Genomic DNA, 24,862 nt, shown 5'->3' on the forward strand with positions numbered 1-24,862 from the left:
GTCCCAGGATCCAGTTACTGTGCTGATTGGTTCCGAGGGACCACCCAGCATCCCAGTAGTTCTTGGTACACGGCTCTCCCCCTTTGCTGTCCTATCATCTCTCAATGTTGTTAGCATTGTTGCCACTGTTCCCACTGAAGCAAGTGCATGGCTGGTGGAAACAGAATTAGGAGGCAGGAATAACAGATGCTTAGGTTGGATATGGCAGCCCCAGTAGTAAGCAATGGGGCCTAGAGAAAAGGTGAGTTGCATTTTGGCTTCTTGGGAGAGATACTGCTATAGTTTGAATGTCCTCTCCAAAACTCAAGTTTTAAGGTAGGACCTTGTCCTTATGCATGAATTAATGCTTTTATTTCAGGAGTGATGAAAGGATGAGTTTGGCCCAGTTTCCTCTGTCTAGCATGCTTGCTCATCCATGTGGCACCTTCTGCCATGCGATGACCTTCACCAGTTTCCAACACCATGCTCTTGGACTTCCCAGCCTCCAGAACCATGAGCCCAATAAACTTCCATTCTTTATAAATTACCCAGTGTGTGGTGTTCTGTTACAGCAGCAGAAAGCAGACTAAGACAGATGCTTATAGCATTAGATTATGCTATGTTTACAGAACTGAAGAATTCATGGATTCCAAAAAAGTATATTTTTTCATAGTCTGTATTTTTGTGTCTCAGTGGAATGTTGGTGGTTTAACTTACTAGAATAACTCATGCTTGAAATCAGCATGAGTTATTCTATTGTTGAGGGTGGTTATAATGTTTATAAGATTTTAATAGGGTTATCTGCTTTATTTTTTATAATACTTGTGATAGTGGTGGGGTGTCTGGTTGAATTTCAGTGCTATTTTTATGGCTTTTGAGTACTAGATGACCTAAGCTTAGAGCAGAAGAGCAGATTGAGAGAGACAGTATTTCACAGGAAAGACAGAGAAAGATGGAGAGAAGTTCTAACAAAGTGAGGTACAAACCAAGAGAAGATGATGTGGGCCAAACTCTGATGAGGGGTGCACACACAGAGAAGGGAAGTTTTGTGTTGTGCTTTGGGTTGTTTATCCTAGGTGCCTCTTTTAAAATTTTTTTAAAAATAAGCATAACCTGATATATTTTAGATGATCTCTATAAACCATTTTTTCCAGAATAAAGTGTTACATAAAATTTAACATTGAGGTTTTAATCTTAATTTTCAAAGAGATACTATAGTCTATCCAAGTTAACGTAACATTACTTTCTCAATGATCACAGTGATCCTGGGAGTTGACGAGGCTTGTAACAATCTACTGGGATGACGTGAGCCTTTATTAACCTCATCCAGTGAGATGTGATGTTTTACCCACACGAGCTGGTTAGCATTCACAGTAAAGGGCACTTACACTGCACTCTTAATACTTATCTTTATTATGAAAGTGTTTCCAAAGTAAAATGATCCTCATAATAATGATTGCTTCCAGAGATCAAGAATGAATAATTATATTTTCATATAAAAATCAGCAAAACACAATAACAATACATAAAATAATTCTAATTGGCTAACAGTATTTCATTCCATTTCTGACAGAGATGCTCAAGCACTGAATTGTCTGAAGAAAACAAGTAAGGTTTTGTCACCTATCCTATTTCTCACTGCAAGTTGAAAAAAATCAAATCCAAACACCACCACCCCTTCTATGACAACAAACGGCTGTGGAGGTAAATGACTATGTGGGCAAGGAGTTGATGAAAATCATGAGCTTAGGGGCTTTACGAAACTTTGGGAAATCAAACTCAGAGGTTGTTTTCCATTCTTAAAGTAATGAAGCTCTAAGTTAAAGTTTTAGAATCATCACATAACTGTTCCTATTCCATAATTCATTTCTTTTTTTGCAGGTAATCTTATTTTTTTAAGGGTAGTTTCACGATGACAGTTTCAAAAAATTACTGTGGATAAAGAAAAAAATTGTCTCAATGAAATAGAATTTTTCACTGAACACAGAAACCATCTCAATAGTTGCTGCTCCCTGGTTTCTAGGCCATGCAACAGACATCAAACTAGGAAGCCAAACTTTCATGGACCTGTGTTAAGAAAAACACACATACATGGGCATACTTTTTTTTTTTTTTTCAGAAAAACAGAATTAAGCAGAGAAGGAAGTGTGGGTGTACAACTGATCCACAAGCTATTGGGAAATAAATAGCTAAAAAATGTCAACACCCTGGCTTCCTTTTATCAGGAACTCCAGGAGGCTGAAAAGAATGTGAGTGCATGAGATAAGCAAGACAGATCTTAACGGTCCCCTCACATCCCTTTCTGGGCAATCTCCAGAATGCCTAGTTTTGTGGAGACACCATGTACTATCTGGCTGCAGAGACTTTCTTAGGCCCCGTGTTAGACCCCATGGGGTGTTAGCATGTGGCCATGTGGTAACGCATTCCTTTCAAAGGCTTTGGGTTGAACTCAAGTTGGAAATATCTGGAAAAGACTAAGCTTCTCCTTTGGGTGTCTTCGGATCCTATTAAAAATATTCATGATGCTTTATGTTCTCTAACACAATTTTTTTCACGAAAACAAGCATCAGATACACTACCTCTAAGTATTTATTGGAGGGGTTCCAACAGCCTCCTGGACAGGCCTTCTCAGCAGCTACTGCGTGCCCCCTAGGGGTGGGGAGGGGACAGTGCAGACAGAGGCAAACCACAGAGCCCTTTTCTGGCCTATTATTATGAAGAACTAAAATATGGCCGGTGAACCAGCCAGTGCTCATCACTACGGGGTACTTCCAGAATGGCACAATTTCATTTTACCAAAAAAAACCTTCACTGGCTCTGGGGACTGCAATATCTTCATTTTAAAAGATTTTGCTGCGTTTTCTTCAAGGGCGGCTTGTGACAATTGAACTGCTGATTATTCCTTCCATGGACAGCATGGTAGTGGCAAGTGCAGTAACTGGGCTCATTGCATTTTCCCTTTCCATACAAGTTACTGCAACTGCCATGTGATCACTTTTCCAGCAGGCTGACTTCGATTTGATTTTTTTCTTATTTAAACGTTAGAAACATCTCAGGGCTATTATTATTTATCTACAAAGCAGAAATCAGCCAAAGACAAAAGAAGAAAGTAAGCTAATCAGAACCTGAAGACCTGAAATACCACATGAAATGTAAACATTTAACTTTTATTTCCAAAGGATTTCTTGAAGCCTCTCTGGAGATAATGACATCACTACACATACTGATAAACAATCTTTTAATACCTTTGGAATTGCTCTTTATAATTTTTATACTTCAAATTAAGAAAACCGCTCAAATGTTCAGGCAACTTTGGCATTAACATTTCCAAGAAAGGGACAAAAACAACTATTAATGCAACATCATGAAGAGATTGGGGACAACTGTGGGTGTCTATAAAGCTCTCTTTGAAACGCTCTTTAAAGCGAACTCAGGTAAACGGAAATGAAATCTGACTTTTTACTTAGGCCAAATAACAATGAGGTTTGAATATAAAATGGAAGATTCAGGCCCTTTCTACCTAAGATGAAGGCATTCGTTTCCTCAAATTCAAACTCCACCAAATACTCTGAATGGAAAGTTTGGCAACAGAACTGGACATGTGGAGGTTCACCAACCATTTTGATCAAAGGTGATCTGATTTTATCTCACTTCTTGCCTACCCTTTCTGGCTTGTTTACCTTGACCAGATGCCTGTGGCATTATATAATGAGACCTCAGGACACCATCTGTCTGGCAGCCCAGCAGAAGTAGGATGCTAATAAACCCTGGGGTAAAGCAGCAGTCATTTGCATTTTTACCACATATACCTGAATAATCCAAAATACTGAGAGTTGCTTCCCTATGCTCAACATCCATAGGACCAAATTTGGAAAGGTGAACTGTAGTTGGCTTATATGCTGGCCTTAGGTGCTCTTATGACCTGTGCTTAGCCATATTTAGCTCCCTGGCTAAGAGGCTGAAAAGATTCTACTACCTTCAGGTGTGTGGGGAACATGAACAGGAGGCTGACAAACAAGGAGAGAAGTTTCTATTGTACCTGGTGAGTGGGTTTTATGAAAAGAATATGGGTAAGGATGAGTCAGTGATATTTTGGTTTTATCACTTTTTGGAAAAACATACATATATATATATACATAAATAGAACACATGTTTTTATATCATTTATTGACCTGAGGCCAAATTCTACTCGATTTTCTACTTTCCCCCTACTAAGAGATCCAGGAAAGCTATTAACATAAAGTATTACTTCTTCTAGAATCCTTTCTACATACCCCTTTGTACTCTGGGAAGGTTTGAATGTGACCAGGAAGCAGGAGATATCAACACAGGCTAAGTTAATTAATGAAAAACAGCACTCTGACTAACCTATAGTTGAATTTACAAAATACACTTCAAAGCTATGGCCTGGTACAAGGGGAGGATGAGATACTGCACATATTTTTCTCTCTCAGCCTTATCAGGCTACCACGGGAAAGCTATAGAGAGAGATGTATTATTCTACACCATAAAAAGCCTGCAACCCCCATTTTAATTAGCCCCAAAGAACTCTGCCCTAAAATGTAAAATGAAATAAAAATCTCTGGATAACATAGAGGACTGTGTGAAGTGAATGCCATCAGTTAGAGAGACCCCAAGTGTTCCCAGTTCTCCTTCTAAGTAACTTCTGGGGGGAAAAATGATTACTTAGATTTGCCTTTGCTAATGACAGACCCCATTTACTACATTTTATGCAATTCTTCTAAACCTTTAATTTACAAGCTGACCTCCTTGAAATTATTCTTCCGTGCTCGAGTGTCATATGATCTAAACCTGAGCACATGGATCTCTAAAGTTAATTTTACCCATCGAGAGGACTTGCCCCAGACACTAAAGCAAGCTAAATATGTTCATATTTTAATTAAGAAACTTTTACCTTCTCAAAATTTTCAGCCATAATATGCTATTACTTTATACATACACCTGCATTTTAGCAGATATTCTGAAGACTAACAAGTCCTTTTATGATTGTTCTTACAAACTCAACCATCCACAAATTACACTCCTAGACATATTCCTGTTTTGTGAAATAAAATAACAAGGCTCTAAAAGCAGAATTATTTGCCTTGTTTTCTCAATAAACAAGCAGATGTATTTCTAAGTCTCTTCAATTATTACTATGGACCATATCAGAAACATATTATCTTGTAAATAAGTAAGGAAAGATATAATATTACAGTAAGAATTTTTTGGTTGGGAGCATTCTTTTAACTATTAACCCACAGATTGCAAACTGTGGGCATAAAGCTTTAATTTTTTCAAAGAATTGAATTAAATGTGAATGGTTCTGAGCAGGATATGCACTCTCTGGTATTTCTGCACACTTGTTAGCATTTCTGCTTTTGTCTTCACAGCCCTGATTCACACATTTATATTACGGCATTTTTGTCTGGGGTTCGTTTTAAGTGATGGCCTTCTTGATTTATGAAGGGTTTTATAATCCGTTTTTCCTCTTACTAAAAGTTAGAAGAAGAGATAAAATCTTTGGCCGACATATGGTTTTCTTATCTGTACATAAATAACACTGCTGTGTGGGAGACTTACGGAAACTTATTCTCCAGCAATGTTCTTCACTGTCGATACTGCCATTGTCCAATAGAATTTTTCATTTTTCCAGAAACAGCCCCATTTGAAAAAAATTCCTGGAAACCAAAGAAGCATTGTAGTGTAATGCTGCTCAGTGTCTAGTAACAGGAAAGTCATCTGGATTATGTTTAAGGAGAAAAGCAAAGGGTAAAATAGTCTTTCTCCCATTGGCTTTATTTTGCTCAGCAAAATAAAAACATCAACATCAAGTACTAGATAGGGCTTCTTCTTGAAAGCTGGTTGCATTAAAGTGCTTTGCACTGCACAGGTAATCTTTATCAACTCTTGAAAGATTTTTTTGTCCCCAAATATACTTAGCTTCTTTCTTTTATAACATAAGACTGTACTAATTATAGGGTAGTGGCAAAACCTGGCTGAAATCAGTTGCTCTCTTTATGCTATTCCCAGAACACAGGACAAATTCCCATTCTTAACAGTGATTTCCTTGTTTATAACTATGAGCTTTAGTGAATATCCTCCTTCAAAATCACAGCACTGACCTCACCACAGAGAAAAACAAACAAACAAACAAACACACTCTGTAACCAACAAGGTTAACCCTCAACTAGCTATCACACCCACTGAAGAAATCTTGGCTGTGTGCACAAGAAATGAAATCTATTTCAAAGCAATTTAATACAAAACCATTCAAAAAAGTTCTCCAATAACCATCTTCTTTAATTTGAACTGCTAATTGAACATGAAGAGTGAAAATTAAACACCTAGTTCGTCCGGTTTAAATGGTCACTGAGACTGTATAGGCAATTTCAAAATGGGCACTGTAACTAAAAGAAAGCAAACCTATTTAGAGCTGAACAAGAATCTTGCACTGGGTTTTGCTTGCTTTAAGTGACAAAGTAAGCTGATGGTCATAGCACGTTGGACTACAGCAAGAGAAAGGTGGAGAAGCAGATGGAGCATCTCCTTCACTGTCATAAGCCCAGTGAGTAAAAGGAGTGAGGAAACCCTCTTTTGTCCACAGATTTACAAATACAAAAAAATAAATAATATTCTAAGACAGTACAAATGCAAATACTGTTCCCTTGTGTCAATTACATACAGCATGCCTACACAGAGAGAATGGTAATTCTTCTTCATTCACAGACAGGACACATGGCAGTGCACTATTCAAAATGCTTTGATAATCTTAATTTTTGTTTCTGGTGCTGAGATATTATGAAAGGAACTGCATTTGCAACTTATTAAATACTTCCAGGAACAAACAGTTCACTTTGCTTGGGACTTGTAGTTCTGAGTAATTAATCATCCATGGAGCAGGAGCCAGTCAGGAGATACCCGTTGGTACCACTGGTCCCATTGGTGGTTGTCGCGGTGTGGGGATTCTTCCCCGGAGGTTCTGAGTCTTCCTCATCTGAGCTAGACTCAATATCACTTCGATCATCCTTGGACACCTGTGGAGTAGAAGCAGGTGAGTATAACCAGCACCTAAGAAATCATCAAGGTATGGCATGCTAGAAGCACATGCAGTCATACACAAAGGGAAACAGATCCCAATGTTAAAAAACTGAAGAGGATGAGAACATTGCCACAGCAATAAGTTCCCCTTCATTGGAGAGATAAAATGTAGGCGACAAAGTCATTTATGAAGGAATGTAAGTATTATGGAAGGCTAGACTTCTTGACCTCTTTAACGTATCTTTCCATATTGAGAATGTACTAGACCATGAATCCCACTTTTAATCAAAAAGTAGCATTCTGTGTCACTGGAATGGCGTCATAGGAATTTGGTACAAATGGATCATTTTACACACTGATGATCACATTCTCCTCGAGAATAATTTAAAGTCAGCTCTCAATTAACCATACCAATGGAGATAGTCACTAACTCAGAACATTGAAAAAAAAATTCCTATTTGGCTCTTCATGCATTGTTTTATGATTACATTTTTATTTTTTGTATGCTATAATATGCTATAATTAATTAGGAATTTTGTTTTATATGTCACACAACAAATGGCAGCAGGAGGCCTTTTTTTTTTTTTTTTTTTTTTTGAGTCAGAGTCTTGCTCTGTCACCCAAGCTGGAGTGCAGTGGTGTGATCCAACTCACTGCAACCTCTGCCTCCTGTGTTCAGGCGATTCTCCTGCCTTAGCCTCCCGAGTAGCTAGGATTACGGGCATGCGCCACTATGCCCAGCTAATTTTTGTATTTTTAGTAGAGACAGGGTTTCACTATGTTGGCCAGGCTGGTCTGGAACTCCTGACCTCAGGTGATCCACCTGCCTCGACCTCCCAAAGTGTTGGGATTACAGGTGTGAGCCACCGTGCCTGGCCAGGAGGCATCTTAAGAACCTGCTGGGTGGGGTGGAGCTTGAAATATTTCCCGAGGAAAATCCACTGACCAGATCATCAAGAACTGGCTCCCGGCCAGGTGAGGTGGCTCACGCCTATAATCCCAGCAGTTTAGGAGCCTGAGGTGGGCAGATCACCTGAGGTCAGGAGTTCAAGGCCAGCCTGATCAACATGGAGAAGCCCAGTCTTTAAAAAAAAAAAAAAAAATCAGTCGGGTGTGGCGGCACATGCCTGTAATCTCAGCTACTCTGGAGGCTGAGGCAGGAGAATCACTTGAGCCCAGGAGGCAGAGGCTGTGGTGAGCCGAGATCACGCCACTGCACTCCAGCCTGGGCAATAAGAGCGAAACTGTCTTAAAAAAACAACAACAAAAAAACCAAAACACACAGACAAAAAAAAAAAAAAACTGGCTCCCATCCTGCCAAGTCTCTTCAATCCTCCATTCAATCTCACTAAGTCACACGGAGGTCAAAATAGAGTGAGAAGATGTCAATCTACACATTACCATAAACTATGAGAAAAATCCTACTATTTAGCAAGGAAGTAGTTTTTGGGGGAAATTAAGAAAATACTGCTTTTAAGATAAAAATAGTTTGAATCTCCTATTCTGTAAGTCTAAATTATGGTAAGCATTTTTACCCAGAAGGCCTTAAGATTCTTGAGTAACTCATCACTGCTTACTTATATTTTTCAGTGGTGTGACAAAAGAGACCTGGTGGCCTCCCTTCATAGGAATTTTCCCAATCTGGTCCTCCTGTGATTCTCTAGGGGGTGGGCTGGGGAGGTTGGTAAAGTCTCCTGGGAGGTATGGCAGAATTAACTGGCGCTTTCCCACATCACATCCTGTCTGTGCTACCACTACACTCTAACATGAGAATCCTGGACTCCCTCCACCCCTCCCAACTTGAGAAACTACAGTTCCTGTGGGAGAACGTCCTCTCTCTCAGGTGGGTGGGGTCAGGAGAAAGTGAAAGCTGAGAACTACTGCTTTATCACCAACCAGTGGTGATGAAGTAAATATCATAAAAGTGAACCTCACTCCAATACCCTTTGAGATGGGACTGAACTCACACAGGCCATCTCCAAGAAGATTTAGATACTAAGACTCCAAAATGGCTAAAGATAATTGAACTTAAACATTGTGAGTCACAAAGCCAGCATTATAGTAAAGTTCCACTATGTTGATAAGTCCATTAGTCATAAATAGAAAACTCCAGTTTTACAAAGTGATTAATTTACATTTGCATGCTCAGTCAGATTTTTTAAATTGCACTTAGAAAAATCTATACTTACGTTACCTTCAAAGAAAGGACAATTTAGAATATCTCAAAATAGCCCAGAGGAAAATAACTCATGGTCAAGATGAATCTTACTGTCCCAGGTGAGAGCCACAAGGGCAGCTAAGATATTCTGAAGCCTGAGATCTAGAATAAAATTAATCATCATCTCTCTTCATAAAGTAGAAGGAATAAGTTGAAGAGCAGGCAACAAGTCTGGTAGAAATAGCAATGCAATTAAGGATACAAGTAATCTAAGCAGCATTCTTGCATATTTAGTTATTGTTATCATATTGACAGTTTTGTGCATGTTGATTAAATTTGTATCCAAATGAGGACAAGGAGATTTTAAAATAGAAATACATGTTCATTTCAAAGAGTGAGAGGTCACAGAGAAAAATGAACGTTAGCTTCTGAACAATTAATTGATCAAAATAATTAGGATTTCTACTAGAGCTGGTGCTGAGAAGTGGCTTCATAGTACACGACTAGATGCCCCGACTTCCCCTGCAGAAGAGGCCAGCTCTGTTGACCTTGATGAGTCAGAGTGGTCAGGTGCTACCATATGGCCCCAGGCAGGTCAGGCCCACAGCTAATGCTCAGGCCTCCATTCTGCAACGTGTTGATCCTCTCCCCCTCCAACTAGTTCTGTTTCTCCTGCTTTACTTTGGTCTATTTCTGTCTTTTAGCCAACACATTAAACACAGTGAAAGAAATTCTTCTTCTCTGTTGGATCATGCAACATTTAGCAGAATACAAACTCACACCAAAGGGACCTAACAGCTGTCTCTAGTGTCCCTTGCAGCTCACAGAGCTACAGCTCACATGAAGCCTCTAGCCAGTGCCAATAGGTTAGACAGAACAATATGCGTGGAAACAAAAGCATCTGAGTGCCCCTCCAACAGGCAAGAGGCACTCAGGACAGGGATAGAGAGAGAGGAGGAGAAACTTACATGTAAAGGGTTCCACTTCCCAGCCTTCCAGGGTAGCAGAAGAAAGAGAACAAACAAGTAAGAAAATGTCACAGAGAATGACCTGGAAAAGTCTCTGCTCTGCACACAGGGTGGGGGCTGAGGCTTAGGAAGCTTTATTCAAATCAACCTCAAGTCCACTTTTAACCAAAAAGATTTAACTATATCTTGTTGGAAGTCATGAACAGATTTGTTTCTCAGTTTGAAAGAAAGGTTTGTTTAAACCGGCATACTGCACCAAGCGACCCTTCTCATAAAAGGAAAGAAGTGATTAAATTTCGGCTCAGTATAAATATAATCAGAGGAGGTCCAAGGTTGACAGGAAGAGGGAGAGCGAATACAACAAATAATATATTATTAAGTCTAAAATTACAAATGCATATCATTGGGTGCCATCGCCAGCAAAGGAACACTGAAGACTTAAAAAAATGAACTAGAAAAGGAAATGACATTTTCGTTTATGTTTCTAGGTAGTTTTGCTCAATTCTGAAGAAATAATACCAATTTTGATGAAATATGAAATAGTAAATAGTTGATCCAGAGAAATTACAAAAACAAAATTTTTTAAGACATATTGGAAAAAGTGAGTTGTAGCTTACCTTGCCTCTTGAAACAGCTTTGCAAGCTATTTTCACAATCAAGTAAGACCAGAAGCAGTTCAACCCTTGTACTAGCAACAGCAGTAGGTTAAAAACCCACCAGGAAGGGTAAGGTCCAACGATCTCCCAGCTTTCAAATAATGTGGTATTTAACACCCTAAGGAAAAGAAGGAATTGATTAGTGAACGCGGCATTTTCCTTTGTTTTCCAAGGAACTCTAGTCACTGCATTAAGGCACAAGGTCAACAATATCTCCCAACTACCCCCTCTCTGGCAGGATGGTGTGAAAGCTTGCTAGGTACTTAGAAATGTCATTTCCTGAAGAATTACCCTGGTGGTGTGACTTTCAGTTGGTTTTAGGTTAATTAATATATTTTCTCCCTATTCACTTCTTTAAAAATGATAAAATAAATATAACATAAAATTTACCATCTTGACTTTTTTAAGTGTACAGTTGATTGGCTTTAAGTACATTCACATTGTTGTGTAACCATCACCATCATTCTTGCTCAGCACATTTTTCATCTTTCAAAACCAAGATTCAGTACCCATTCTTCCAGCCTGCATCAACCACCATTCTCCTTCCTGTCTCTGTGAATTTGACTACTTTAGGTATCGCATAAAAGTAGAATCATATAGTATTTGTCCTTTTGTGATAGGCTTGTTTCATCTTCAAGGTTCATCCATGTTGTGGCATGTGTCAGAATTTCCTTCCTTTTTAAGGCTGAATTATAATACGTATATGTCATATTTTATCCATTCATCCATTGAAAGGGAACTTGGGTTGCTTCTACCTTTTGGCCATTGCAAATAATGCTACTATGAACATGGGTCTACAAATATCGCTCTAGGTATGTATCTTTCAGGCATATACCCAGAAGTGGAATTGTTGGATCGTATGTTTCTCCTTTCACTTTTGCCATCACTTCTTTCATTAATTTTCACTGATTTTTTTGGTTGTGATTCTGTATCTACTTGTAAAAAGGCCTGTATGATCTTTGAAGTTGCTTTTGGGCTTTAAATAAGTGCGAAGAATGCCATTCAATGCCAATATACTGCAAAAAAAGAGATTAACTCCTAAACATTACTTAAGTACAAGCCATATGTCCAGCACAGGGAAAAACACAGTGGAAGTCAGAATATGAGTGAGACCTAGGCTTATATCTAGCAGGAGAGTCATTAGAGGGTCCTTAATTTTGTAAGGCTTCCCCTTGAAAAGCACTGACAATTGAAATACATCATTTTGAAGTGATGCCTTGAAATGAGTATCGGAAGGATTTTTGACAAAAATGATTAGAGAACAATGAATGTAGTTTGGGCGCCGTGGCTCATGCCTGTAATCCCAGCACTTTGGGAGGCCGAGGTGAGCGGATCACGAGGTCAGGAGACTGAGACCATCCTGGCTAGCATGGTGAAACCCCGTCTCTACTAAAAATACAAAAAATTAGCCAGGCGTGGTGGTGGGCACCTGTAGTCCCAGCTACTAGGGAGGCTGAGGCAGAAGAATGGCGTGAACCTGGGAGGTGGGGCTTGCAGTGAGCAGAGATTGTGCCATTGCACTCCAGCCTGGGCAACAGAGCAAGACTCCGTCTCAAAAATAAAAAATAAAAAAAATAGCAACGAATGCATTTAGTTTTAAGAGTATGTAAGAGTATGTATTTGAATTAGGAAAAATTTATTTCAGGTAACTGGTTCTCTCTGTAATCTACCATCAGAACTAGAATGGAACAGTCACTTGGAGCAGATACATAAAAGGCTGGTTTCAGTGCTTTGCTCTGGTCCCTGCCTGTGTCTGCTCCTAAGCACTTGGAAATTGACTCATGTCATCTGGACTCACATTGCTGCCACAGAGAAGCACAGCACCTGCATAATTTTGGAATCATTCTTACTCTCTGCTCTCCTCCTCAGCTTACCCCAGGGATGGTTTGGAGACACACAAGAAAACTCATCTAAGTGCATTTCTACCACCTGCCACTTGCAGCACTTTGCTGGGACAATCTGATTCTACAGGAGAAGCAGGTGGATAACACTTAGTGGCTAAAGGGAAAGGGAGAGAAAACTCTCGAATTTAAGACATAGACCACTCATATAAAAACATAAGACAAATAGATAATTTAAATAAAATAAATTGTGATGAGAGCTTTGAGAGAGGTTGGAAAAGTACTTTGTGAATTAGAAAAGAAAAAAACAGGCCAGGCACGATGGCTCACACCTGTAATTCCAGCACTTTGGGAGGCCAAGATGGGTGGATCACCTGAGGTCGGGAGTTCAAGATCGGCCTGGCCAAGATGGTGAAACCCTGTCTCTACTACACACACACACACACACACACACACACACACACACACACACACACAAATTAGCCAAGTGTGCTGGTGTGTGCCTGTAGTCCCAGCTACTCAGGAGGCTACAGCAGGAGAATTGCTTGAACCCAGTAGGCAGAGGTTGCAGTGAGCCGAGATCATACACACTCCAGCCTGGGTGATACAGCGAGACTCCATCTCAAAAAAAAAAAAAAAAGAGAGAGAAAAAAACAATTATTGCAGTTGGAATAAGAGATAAAGAAAAAAGAAAAAAGGAGAGGCTAGGCACTGTGCCTCACTCCTGTAATCCCAGCACTTTGGGGGGCTGAGGTAGGAGGATTTCTTGAGCCCAGGAGTCTGAAACCAGCCCCGGCAACAGAGTGAGACCCTATCTCTATATAAATAAAATAAAAATTAACCATGTATGGTGGCACATGCCTGCAGTTCCAGCTGCTCGAAAGGCTGAGGCAGGAGGATCACTTGAGCAGGAGTTGCAGGTTACAGTGAAGCTATGATTGTGCCACTGCACTCCAGCCTGGGTGACAGAGTGAGACCTTGCCTCAGAAAAATAAAGGAAAAAGGAGAATGAAAAATAAAATAGACAAATAGGTTCTTCCCACCCCCGATTTCTGCAACTCCTATTTATAGACTAGAATGAGACTAACAGTTTGTCTCCAATCCTGCCATAGTAGTTGTCTTTAAAGAGTAATACATAATACACATATGTTAAAATTCTAAAAACAGTAGGATAGAATTTAATGATTTGAATTTTACAAGTCATTAAAAGAATAATACCTCATGAAATAGTTGTATTCACTCTGGGGAAGGGGGAAAATATTAGGAAATCTATTAACATATTACATACATAGGCCAAATTGGTATAAATGGAATGATTTTAACAGCATCAAAGACATTTGGTAATGTTTAATTCCTCATTGTTGATGTTTAACAATTAGAATACAAAGGACTTAGTATGATTTTTGTAACCCTTTCAAATCAGCATATTAATAAACACCAGTTACTTCCTTTAAAATCAAGAAAACCATGGACAGCCAGTATAACCATTATTATTTAACACTATTCTGGAAGCTCTGGCCATTGAGCATGGCAGGGAGTCAGAGACTTAATTTCAAATACATAGACATAAAATATCTATAAGCATTTTAAAATCAGCAAACAACCAAAATGTCCCATAACAGGAAACATTAAAAATTAAAAATTTAGTTTTCATTCTTATTCCAGAAATTATTTTTTTTTTGCATTTTAAAAATTTATTTATTAAAATTTAAGTTCTGGGATACATGTGCAGAATGTGCAGGTTTGTTACATAAGGTATACATGTGCCATGGTGGTTTGCTGCACTCATCCACCCGTCATCTAGGTTTTAAGCCCCACATGCACTAGGTATTTGTTCTAATGCTCTCCTTCCTTTGCCCCCCACCCCCTGACAGGTCCCGGTGTGTGATGTTCCCCTCCCCGTGTCCTTGTGTTCTCATTGTTCAACTCCCACTTATGAGTGAGAACATGTGGTGTTTGGTTTTCCAGAAATTATTAATAAATACTTATTAATAAATATAAGTAATTTGTAAAAATGACTAAATTAGGATAATGCCTATATTCCTGCCTTGTTTATTATCCAAAGAAGCAGTTATCTCTTTAAACATCAGTTTGCAGGCCAGGGGGACAACAAGGCTCAACTCTCTGGCGGTGTGGGAGGACTCACACACCTTACACTTTTCTATCTCCAGCACCCTGCAAGACACCTGGAAGTAACATGCTCGCTAGACACATTTGTTGATTGACCACGTGTTTGCTAATCCAACAATCCAATAAATATGAAGAAGAAAGCTCTGGAATAATAAAAATAATTTTATTTCAAAACTAGCTCTGCTTCTTGACGTACTACACATTTTGATATTCAGAGAAACTTTAGTTCCCTTTGAACAGAAAGAGGTTCTGTGTAAATAGCAACAATGACTGCATTATGCCGTTCATTATAAGTTAACCTTTGCTGGATTATAGACTGAGAAGCTTTCTCGCCATTGTGATGCTAGGACTGATGCTACTGCTTGGCTTAATTTGAACAGGATGTCAGAGCAGTCGTTGGCGACATGGCATTCACATTAATTTCTGAAACACTGCATCAGGATTTATAGGCTTTGCCATGACAATCAGTGGCACCTCTGATTACTTTTGAGATGCTGCTCAAAACTAATGGGATTTCTTTGAAAATCGACTTGGCTTCCTGTAGAGACACTTGAGAAAATACAATCAGTGCACCAAACGGATGTATCTCAGTGAGAAGCATGGTAAGAAAAACAATATAGTAGGAATTTATACTAGGGGAGAGAGAGAACATATGACACCCAGACTGTAATAAACAGTAAACCCAGGAAAGAGCCTTTGTTTGGCCCAAGAATGTTACAGTTGAGGAAACTGTTCTTTTTTTTTGGACAAACTATTAAAATGGTGACTATGGAATCTTATTTCTGAGAGGTACTTTAGGAGTATGTACTTTAATGATGCCATCACGAACCTATGGTGACAGAGTTCAGGATAGTGGTTGTGATGGTTAATACTGAGTGTCAACTTGATTGGATTGAAGGATGCAAAGTATTGATCTTGGGTCTGTGAGGGTGTTGCCAAAGGAGATTAACATTTGAGTCAGTGGGCTGAGGAAGGCCGACCCACCCTTAATCTGGTGGGCACAATCTAATCAGCTGCCAGCGAATATACAGCAGGCAGAAACATGGGAAAGGCAAGACTGGCCTAGCCTCCCAGCCCACATCTTTCTCCCGTGCTGGATGCTTCCTGCCCTCAAACATCAGACTCCGAGTTCTTCAGTTTTGAGACTCGGACTGGCTCTCCTTGCTCCTCAAGCTTGCAGCCAGCCTACTGTGGGACCTTGTGATCGTGTAAGTTACTTAATAAACTTCTCTATGTATCTCCTATTAGTTCTGTCCCTCTAGGGAATCCTAATACAGTGGTTGTCTTTGAGGGAGGACTGACTGGGGTTGGGGGGATCTGAGGGAGGCTGGACACTTCCATATCTTGATCTGGGTGATGATCACATGGGTTATACATACATACAAATTTATCAAGCCATATGCTGAAGATTTTTTGCACTATATTGTATATAGGAATTATACGCCAATAAAATAAAATGGAAGACAGTACCCTGTGGGCCAAACTAAACACATATGTACAAAAAAACACACAATGTACAGCTTTTGGTTTTAATAATTACTATAATATCAGTGTTCTCCTTAGATGCTTAGATGCAAATGGGTATGGCCTAAAGTATCTTATTTAAGACTACTTTGTGTTTGCTTCACAAAAACAGTTGTAAACTGTTCTGCATAAATGTGTTCATCCCCTACAGACATAATAAAGAACTGTATAATAGTTCTATTATAATCAAAGTTAAGATAAAGAACCCATAAAAGGTAAGAATGAGCTAAAGTAGCTACAGGGCATGGCCAAATTAAATCTTATGATTCATTAAAATCACCCACCAAGGCTAAGCTATTGGGGTGGTCACAGATGAATTTATATTCAACATATGGCTTCTAAGAAATTCTTTTCTTTTCCAAATAATAGCATCGAACCTCTACTGTTGCCTAATGGAGAGTACAGAGGCAGAAGGGACCTGAGACCATTTTTCTTTTCATTCATGTTAGGTTCACTTAACCACTAGATGGCATATCATGCATGAACAGTGCATACTCACGCAGGTTTGTTCTGCCCAAACCTTTTGCCAAGGGTGAGTCCCAGTACAGAAAACACTTGATCTCCAGGTTATACCCCCTATTCTAAAAATCCCATCAAATGAATGGGCAACCCATCAAATGAATGAAGAGGCATCAGTCTGACCTTTTTTCATCCTGCATTTGACCGAAATGTGCCTACAGGGCAAAGCTGGGCTCCATGCATTTCACTGCTGATGCCCTGATATACCTGTGACCACCCCAGTATCTTAGCCTTGGTGGGTGATTTTAATGAATCTAAGATTTAATTTGGCCATGCCCTGTAGTTACTTTAGCTCATTCTTACTTTTTATGGGTTCTTCATCTTAACTTTGATCATCATAGACATAAGGGATATGTGTGTGTGGGATGCAAACATTCATGCAAGACAGTTTACAATCTTTTTTTTGTGAGGCAAACACAAGGGAGTCTTAAAGAAGATACTTAAGGCCGTATCCATTCACATTCTAAGCATCACTGTGACTTAAAGCATTATGCTTTCCCCTGCAACCTGAGGACTGAGGTCTCATAATGTCACAGAGCGCAGTGTAAAAAGACCTTCACTGGCATCTTACTCCAAAAAGCTACCTCCAATGCTCAATTTCCCCATTCTCATGCGACTTCCAAGTAAGAGTTTAAATCCATTCTATATAATATGTAAAATTAGATGAACATTCTTTCAGACCTGTACATCTTACTTTTAAATACTCCAGTGACATACAAGCAGGAGCACATAATGGTAATCAAGATGTTAACAATGGCCCAGGTGATCTTATCGTATGAATGGGTTACAGGTGCATGTTTTTGATGATACCATGGCCCTTGGCCATGTCAAGTAACCGCAAGTTTGCCTCCGCCGCTCCTCCCCTACCTTAACCAAAGAGTTCTATCTGAGCCCTGGGTTGTATGTTTTTGGAATGATCTCTAAAAAAGCCAACAATAATAATCAGACCCAAGTCAAATATCCAGAGCCAAGATTTCTTCTCTAAGGAACAGAGTCAGGGCCTCACTTTAAGGAGTGCTACAGAATGTCAGTGAGGATACCTTGAAAAGTAAAATGAACTTTGTGGTCAAAATTAGGGTGTGGTTTACTTCAGAGCTTTTGAAGGTCTTGACTTTGCTCTCCCAGACAGACCTCAGTGTATTTCATGATGTGTGTTTCTCTGGCATATACGTTCATTTGACCTACACAAAACATAAATGAAAGTAGATTCGACCTAAGATGACTAATCTGCTAGCATGTTTTGTCCATTTTAAAGTAGATGCTGAGAGAAATGCATTTAAAATTCACTCTGAACAAAAAACGTGGGCATTTAAAACCTCAAAGTCGGGTAATTAAGTCATGATTACAAGCAACCCTCGTTGTGCTGGTTTTCCTAAGGTAATAAAAGCTCCAGGCTTAAATAACATCTCAGTCAACATCAAGACTATTACAAGGCTGAGAATGATGTTTGCAATTTCCTTCCTTTTAACAAGACTGCCCCCTGGCTGCAGCTTACATTCTCCACAATACTGGTGTTGATATCAAGTTCCCAGTTTTGGGAGGACAGCTTCTGGGTAGCTTGCAGCATGGGTGCCTAATTATTAGTCACTAATCTATTAATCTGTAGCAAACGTGGAAGTTACTGTTTTCTTAATTTTTTTGTAGAGACAGGGTCTCACTAAGTTGCCCAGGCTGGTCTTGCACTCCTGAGCTCAAGTGATTCTTCCACCTTGGCCTCCTAAAGTATTGGGATTACAGGCACGAGCCACCATGCCTGGCCAGAAGTCATTTCTTTATCCCTGGACAGGAATCTGAACTTGAACATGGACAAATAATCTCTCTTTCATTTAGCAGTGCACATTATAGTTCTATCTGTATCCTTAGCCAACAGGATATGGGGCCAGTGAATTTATTTTTACTTTTAGGTCATAGCCAGGCCAGATTTAGGAATTGGTCTCTTATCACAGGAAGTTTGTAATTGGTGACTTCCTGGCTGGGGCAGATGTTTTTTTTTTTTTTCTCCAAAAGTAGTTGCTGCCCTATTTGCTGTACGTCTGCCTTAATTCCTAATTCTGCCACTGCCTGGTCTACTAACCTATGCTCCTGACCTCCCAACTTGAGTCCTTCCAGCCAAGGCTGTGTCCTTTGGGATGTATCCTGATTCCAACATGCTTGTTTTCAGCCCTCTAGTTAGCTCTTTGTTGCCTATGTGCGCATAAGACAGACTTTTGCTTGGTTCTCTATAACGTCTCTTCCTTGAGTAATTCCTATGTGTTAAGCACTGTGCCAAATATGTTACATACATTGCTTCATTTTGCCCATTCAACATCTCTATAAGATCCTCATATAGCAACACTAATACTAGTTAATACTTATTGAACATTAACTATGTGTTACGAACTGGGCTTAGGCTTTATATGTTAATTCATTTAATTCTCATGAAATAAAGCCTATGGGATAACTTATATTTCTTTTTTTCCACAGTGTGTCCTGTTATTATCCCTATTTTTCATATAAGGACATGGAAGCACAGGAATATAAATAACATTCCCCAAGTCAGACCACGTTGGTGGGGGACACTGAGACTTGAAGCTACCTGTCTGCTGGTCTAGGCCATCAGGCTTTCCCATCCCTTTCTCCGTTCTTCACCTGGGCTTACGCTCAGAGCTGATCCGTCCCCACATTATGATGGAGGACACACATCAATATTTCTGTTCAGCATTTCTGCAGACCTTTCCCTTTGGCCTGTAATTCCCTGCATTGTGTTATCCCTTGGACTCATAAGCTGGTTTCTGGTAGCCATATGCCAGGCCCTGCCTGCTTAAATAACCCATTTGGTTTTATTTATGTGGTTTCCCCACTTTGGCCTACCCCACTTGACCCTTAAATCCCAACAGAATTGTCTCCATTACTGAAAATTATATAATTCCTTTCATTACTACTTTGTCATGTACACAAAATATTCAAGACACAAAACCAAAGATCTTTTTCAATTCAACTGGGAAATGGGAGTGCCAGCCCTGTGCCCTTTTCTTTGCTTTTCTCTCTGAAAGGACTGAGGCAGATGTGTATCTCTAAATATCCCTTACTTTAAGAAAAGGATAGGTAAGGCTGACTCCTGCTAGGCAGGTAGAAGCCTAAGAAAGACTGAGATTCCAGGGACTTACTCTTCCAGTTTTCTAAAAGAGTATAAAACCATCCTCCCATCCTCATAGAGGCAGGATGGCAGAACTGGCTCTGAAACCTCCCTACACTTGCGTGCTCCTCCCCGAAGGGCTAGGTTTGCTCATTTCCCTTGTAGGATCATTCCTAGCAAGGCCAATGGCAGGCCAAGCGCTCCTGGGCCCAAGTGGGGAATGCTGTCAGATTACCATGGGCTTCCTTACCTTTTTCTCCTTTTCCCCTTCCCTTAGAGATTCCAATGGTATGTTTTGTAGAGGTGAGAAAAACAGAGACTAAACACATACCAATTTGAGACTCTGGTTGTGAGATTATTTGTTTTAGCTTCAAAGTTTCTGGGTCTAATCAATTAACTCAGTTAAAGGAGAAAATCTTGGTCATTCTGATAATTCATTGAACTCATCTCTGAGGGACCCCACTGACAAGTAGAGAAGGAATTTCTAGCTGCCTGGCAGAAGGAGCCTGTTTACACGGTGGCTACTTACAGCAGAAACACAGAGGGGCTGCTCTAGTTACTTGCTTCTTGGGAATAGCTTCCATTTTGGCTTCCTATTTGGGTAGTTGCTGAGGCTGGGACAATTTGTATTTTCTCATTTTAACAATTTAAATAGCAACCTATGGGTGGGATAGGTTCTTAAGCCAGAGGAACCTGCAGTGGGGTGGGGGCATGGTTATTGCACTGATCACAGCCCACGGGAGTGATGTGGTTTTGCACATTCCCTACAGAAGGAAATGAGGCACACAGTATCCATCTTTATGCTTCCATGCTGAGAGTCACACACGGAGATTTAAAATGAGGATCCCTAGAGATGACTAGAAAGCATGAGTAAAATATGTTCCTAACTAGTCCATTGAAGGATTTAAGAGAGCTAGAGCCATAGTAATATTTCCTTCTGTTTGGAAGATGTTCAAAGACTTCATGTTTATTAGATTCAGTCTCATTATTAACTGTAAAGTTAGCAGATCAGATACAATAGCAACTTTTTGGTCAGGAGACCAAGATCCTAAAATAGTATTTAATTATCTAAGGTCACAAGACAGAGGTTTTGTTGTTTCTAACCAAAACATATTATCTTTAGGAATCCCTCTCTCCTTCTTTTAAAATTTACATTAAAACAGAGAATGTGGGCTGGGCGTGGTGGCTCACGCCTGTAATCCCAGAGCTTTGGGAGGCTGAGGTGGGATCCCTTGAGCCTAGGAGTTCAAGAACACCCTGGGCAGCACAGTGGGACTTTGTCTCTACAAAAGTAAAAATTAGCTGGGTGTGGCAGCACATGCCTTTAGTCCCAGCTACTGGAGAGGCTGAGCCAGGAGGATTGCTTGAGCCCAGGAGTTCAAGGCTGCAGTGAGCTATAAGCATGCACTGCACTTCCATCTGGGCAACAGAGCAAAGGCCTGTCTCAAAAAAACAAACAGAGAATGTATAGTCTTGAAACAATTTTTAGCAATAAGAGCTAAAAGGGAGGTTTAGAAGAGATCATGTTCAGGCTGGCAAGACAGAATGCTTCCCTCTGCTGCCTAAAAATCTCTCGAGAAGGTTCTGGTAGGGTCTTGGCTCTGGGAGAATCTCAGTATTTAATTCTTCAGGGATCAAATTCCACCCATTTTATTTAGCTTGAAGGGAGTCAACATCACCTTAGGCATCGTGTGTGTACTCTGGGTATCAGAGCTTCAGGTAGGCCTTACCTCGTCTGCACTGCAGGCCTGGTTGTGAGACTTCTCTACCACATCCAGGAAGCAACAGTTTTCCTAAAGCAATGTATTAACTAATAGGTTCATCTGTGATCATGAAAAAATTTCTGAAAACTGAATATTATATATTATTTAATTATGTAAAGTATATATACTCATTTGCATTATGTCCTTTGGCCCTTGAAGAAATCCAGCCCCATGCACCTCGAACACACCAACTGGCTGGTGGGTCCAAGAGTTATGTTAAGGAGTATGCTGCTGTTCCCGAGAAACAGACCCTCCTTCCTTCTGACTTCCTTGTTCTCATCTCTCATGTCTTATGTCTGAGACACGGACCCATAGTGCCTCCTGGCTCTCTGGACTCTGATACTTACACAGGGAGTGGTATTTGATGCCTGGCTTCTCACCGCCCTGACTTCCCTCATGCTGTCTGCTCTAGGGGTCCCTGTCCTGACACTGTCCCCCAAATTCCACACCCCCCCATCAAGCCACACCAACTCCTTCCATTTGCACACAGGTGGAGAGGGAGGATGGGAGCAGTTGGGCATGGGGTGGGTGGCAGGAAAGAAGGGGATAAGAGGATAGTGTTTTACTCTTACCTAGGGTGTAAGAAATTTCTCCTCTAGCTAGCTGTGTGTGTGAGGATGTGATTTGGCATGGAATTCTAAACATGTATAGATTCTACGGAAGTGTTACGATACTTTAAAGGTCTGTTTTTATTTAAATATTTACAAGATTAAGTCTTCACTTTTATCTTAGAAAAATATCCCTGAAAATTTTGGAAGTGCTGCTAAAAAGAGAAAAATGTATCCTAGGCCTGCAGTCTTGAGGGAGATTCTGCACCATATTATCTTTAGGTTGGCAAGAGAGAGATGCAGTGAATATGCTTTTAACAAAGACCTGCACCCTGTGTGCCCTGCAAGTAAGTCTGAGTTGTGGAAACTGAACTATAAGATGCTTAAAATCAAGGGGGAAAAGAACCCAAATAAACAACAAAAAGCCTTAGGAAAGTGAATGCACAGATTTAGATAAAATTTTGCTCTTGCAGGCTTCACAAGTATGAAAGAAAAATAACACACATGAAACTACATGCACTGAATAATAACTCAACTGATCAAGACAAACATAAACATATAATTCTGTTTAATCAACAATTGAAATAATGTTAAATACTAGAATCATTGCTATAGAATACGATGGCTGTGCCTGGGAATATGGGTGGGAAGTGAGCTTACTCAGAGAACTGACAGTATTGAGTATTACATTTGAACTAGAAGTCAAAACACCTGGTGCTAGGCTCAGTTCTTGCATTCCCTAGCTCTGTGATGTGAGTTATCTTATTTCTCCAAGCCTGTTTCCTCACCCACAAAATAAAAGCCTAAGACAAGATGTTTACTAAAGGTTTCTTAAACTCTAACATAAACGACCTTATGAATTTTTATGTTTTCAGATTTACTTAAAATTTCACTTGTTCTGATTGTTTTCTCCATGGATAAAATACCCCATTTGTATAGATGCATTCTTCTCCGGTGAGTCTTCATTGTTTCTCTGATTTTTAACCTAACAACAAACAAAACCAAAGGAAAGGTTTTGTTTTGTTTTTACACCTAGATGTATGGGAAAAAGTAAGAAAGCAGAAAACAAGAAAAAAGCATACAAGATCCCATCTTTGGGAAGGAATCTATGAAGGATATAAGGCCCTGAGCAAATGTTGTATTTATGAGACCAAACTACTGCCTCCTGAGCACACAGAACAGTGTGCAGAACCTCAGCTTTCAGCAGCAGGACATTTAAGTCGGATAGTACTGGCTACAGAGATTGCTTAGCAAGCCCTCAGTTTAGGTATACTGTAGCTGCCAGCTACGTGCTGAGCTCCTTGTTCGCACCCCATCACCAGCTTCCACAGGGAACCAGGCAACCAGGAATATGAATACACAAGGACTGGCTGGGTGTGACCTGGCAGTAGATGGGAGAGTCTGCAGCCTTACCTTATATTCCTGTTCAATCCAGCAAAGCTGAAAGCTATCAGCAACATATTTTGCCATGTTGCTCTCTTTAATTTTCAATTTGCGTGAAAGGCTTAAGGCATGGACTATATAACTTGGTGCCACTGGACACATTCCAGTGTCGTCAAACTCAGTCTCTCTCTCTCTCCATACACACACACACACACACACACATTTATTTTTTTAAAAGATGCGGTTTGTTGCCAAGGTTGGCCTCAGACTCCTGGGCTCAAATGATCCTACTGCCTTAGCCTCCCAAGTAGCTGTAATTACAGCTGTGCCACCACCGCATCTGGCATAATCCACATGCTTAAGATATTTTCTCCCTGTGACCAGAATATTAAACATAAAAATGACATCTAAAATGAAGAAGATATCTGGGTACTCCCTCCCTAACCAATGCAACTGTATCCCTGAGAGACATTTTAAGGTGGATAAGACTAGGTACCTACACTCAAAGAGTTTACAAATAAGTGCAGGAGAATCAGACAAATATATTGATTACTAAGGTAGAATTATTAAATATAATAGGTGTTCCAAGCAAAGGGAGGGTTTTGAGCAAAGGCATGTACAGGTTGGAAAGCAAAGGGTACACAAGGGATCATGCATAGCTGGACTGGGTACCTGCAAGGCAGTAGTTAAAGGAGAAGTGTTGGCATAATTTTGTGGAAGGTCTTTCTTGCTGGGAAGAAAAGTTTGAACTTACAGTGGAAAACAAAGGAAATCCTAGAAAATTTGGGAATGGGGGTGGGGGAACTAGATTAAGGCCTTGATTTAGGAAGACTGTTATGGAAACTGTGGGATGGTTTCCATCAGGGGAGAGTGGAGGTGTGAGGACGCTGCATAGAGGCCACTGCAGTTATGGCAAGAGGACATGAAGATCAAGAGCAAGGCTTGAGAAACACAGCTGCTCTTTAAAAAAAAAAATACTGCTCAGTGATTATTATAGTTCATGGAAACAAGTACTCCAGAGAAGTGTGGAGCAGTGAGAGAGAAGGATAAACAGGAAGAATAAGATTCCTCAAGAGAGAACAAAGCTTGATTTATTTACTGAAGTGGCATGGGCTCCCATAGCAGAGTTTGCACCCACCTCCCCCTCATCCAGTAGTGCTCTGTCTTCTGGTATCATATCTGAGTCATAACAAAGTACCTGATACAGCCCACACCCCAAACCACATCCTCAGTCTCT

At 40.1% G+C, this 24,862-nt stretch overlaps 1 protein-coding gene across 2 annotated transcripts in view; it reads right to left on the reverse strand.

Moving 5' to 3' along the window:
- Positions 1–1,374: 1,374 nt before the first annotated feature.
- Positions 1,375–24,862, reverse strand: part of CERS6 (ceramide synthase 6) — a 342,305-nt gene continuing 318,817 nt past the window's right edge. Inside the window, exons 9-11 of one of the 2 annotated variants that reach the window (XM_055291896.2) lie at positions 10,764–10,920; positions 10,147–10,170; positions 1,375–7,016 (exon numbers count right to left, since the gene is read on the reverse strand). In XM_055291896.2, the coding sequence (XP_055147871.2) occupies positions 6,864–7,016; positions 10,147–10,170; positions 10,764–10,920 (334 nt within the window). In that variant the 3' untranslated portion in view covers positions 1,375–6,863. The remainder of the gene's footprint in view (positions 7,017–10,146; positions 10,171–10,763; positions 10,921–24,862) is intronic. The other variant, XM_055291897.2, reaches the window with a different exon arrangement.

This window comes from Symphalangus syndactylus, chromosome 9, assembly GCF_028878055.3.
Source record: "Symphalangus syndactylus isolate Jambi chromosome 9, NHGRI_mSymSyn1-v2.1_pri, whole genome shotgun sequence".
In the NCBI taxonomy this organism is placed as follows: domain Eukaryota; kingdom Metazoa; phylum Chordata; class Mammalia; order Primates; family Hylobatidae; genus Symphalangus; species Symphalangus syndactylus.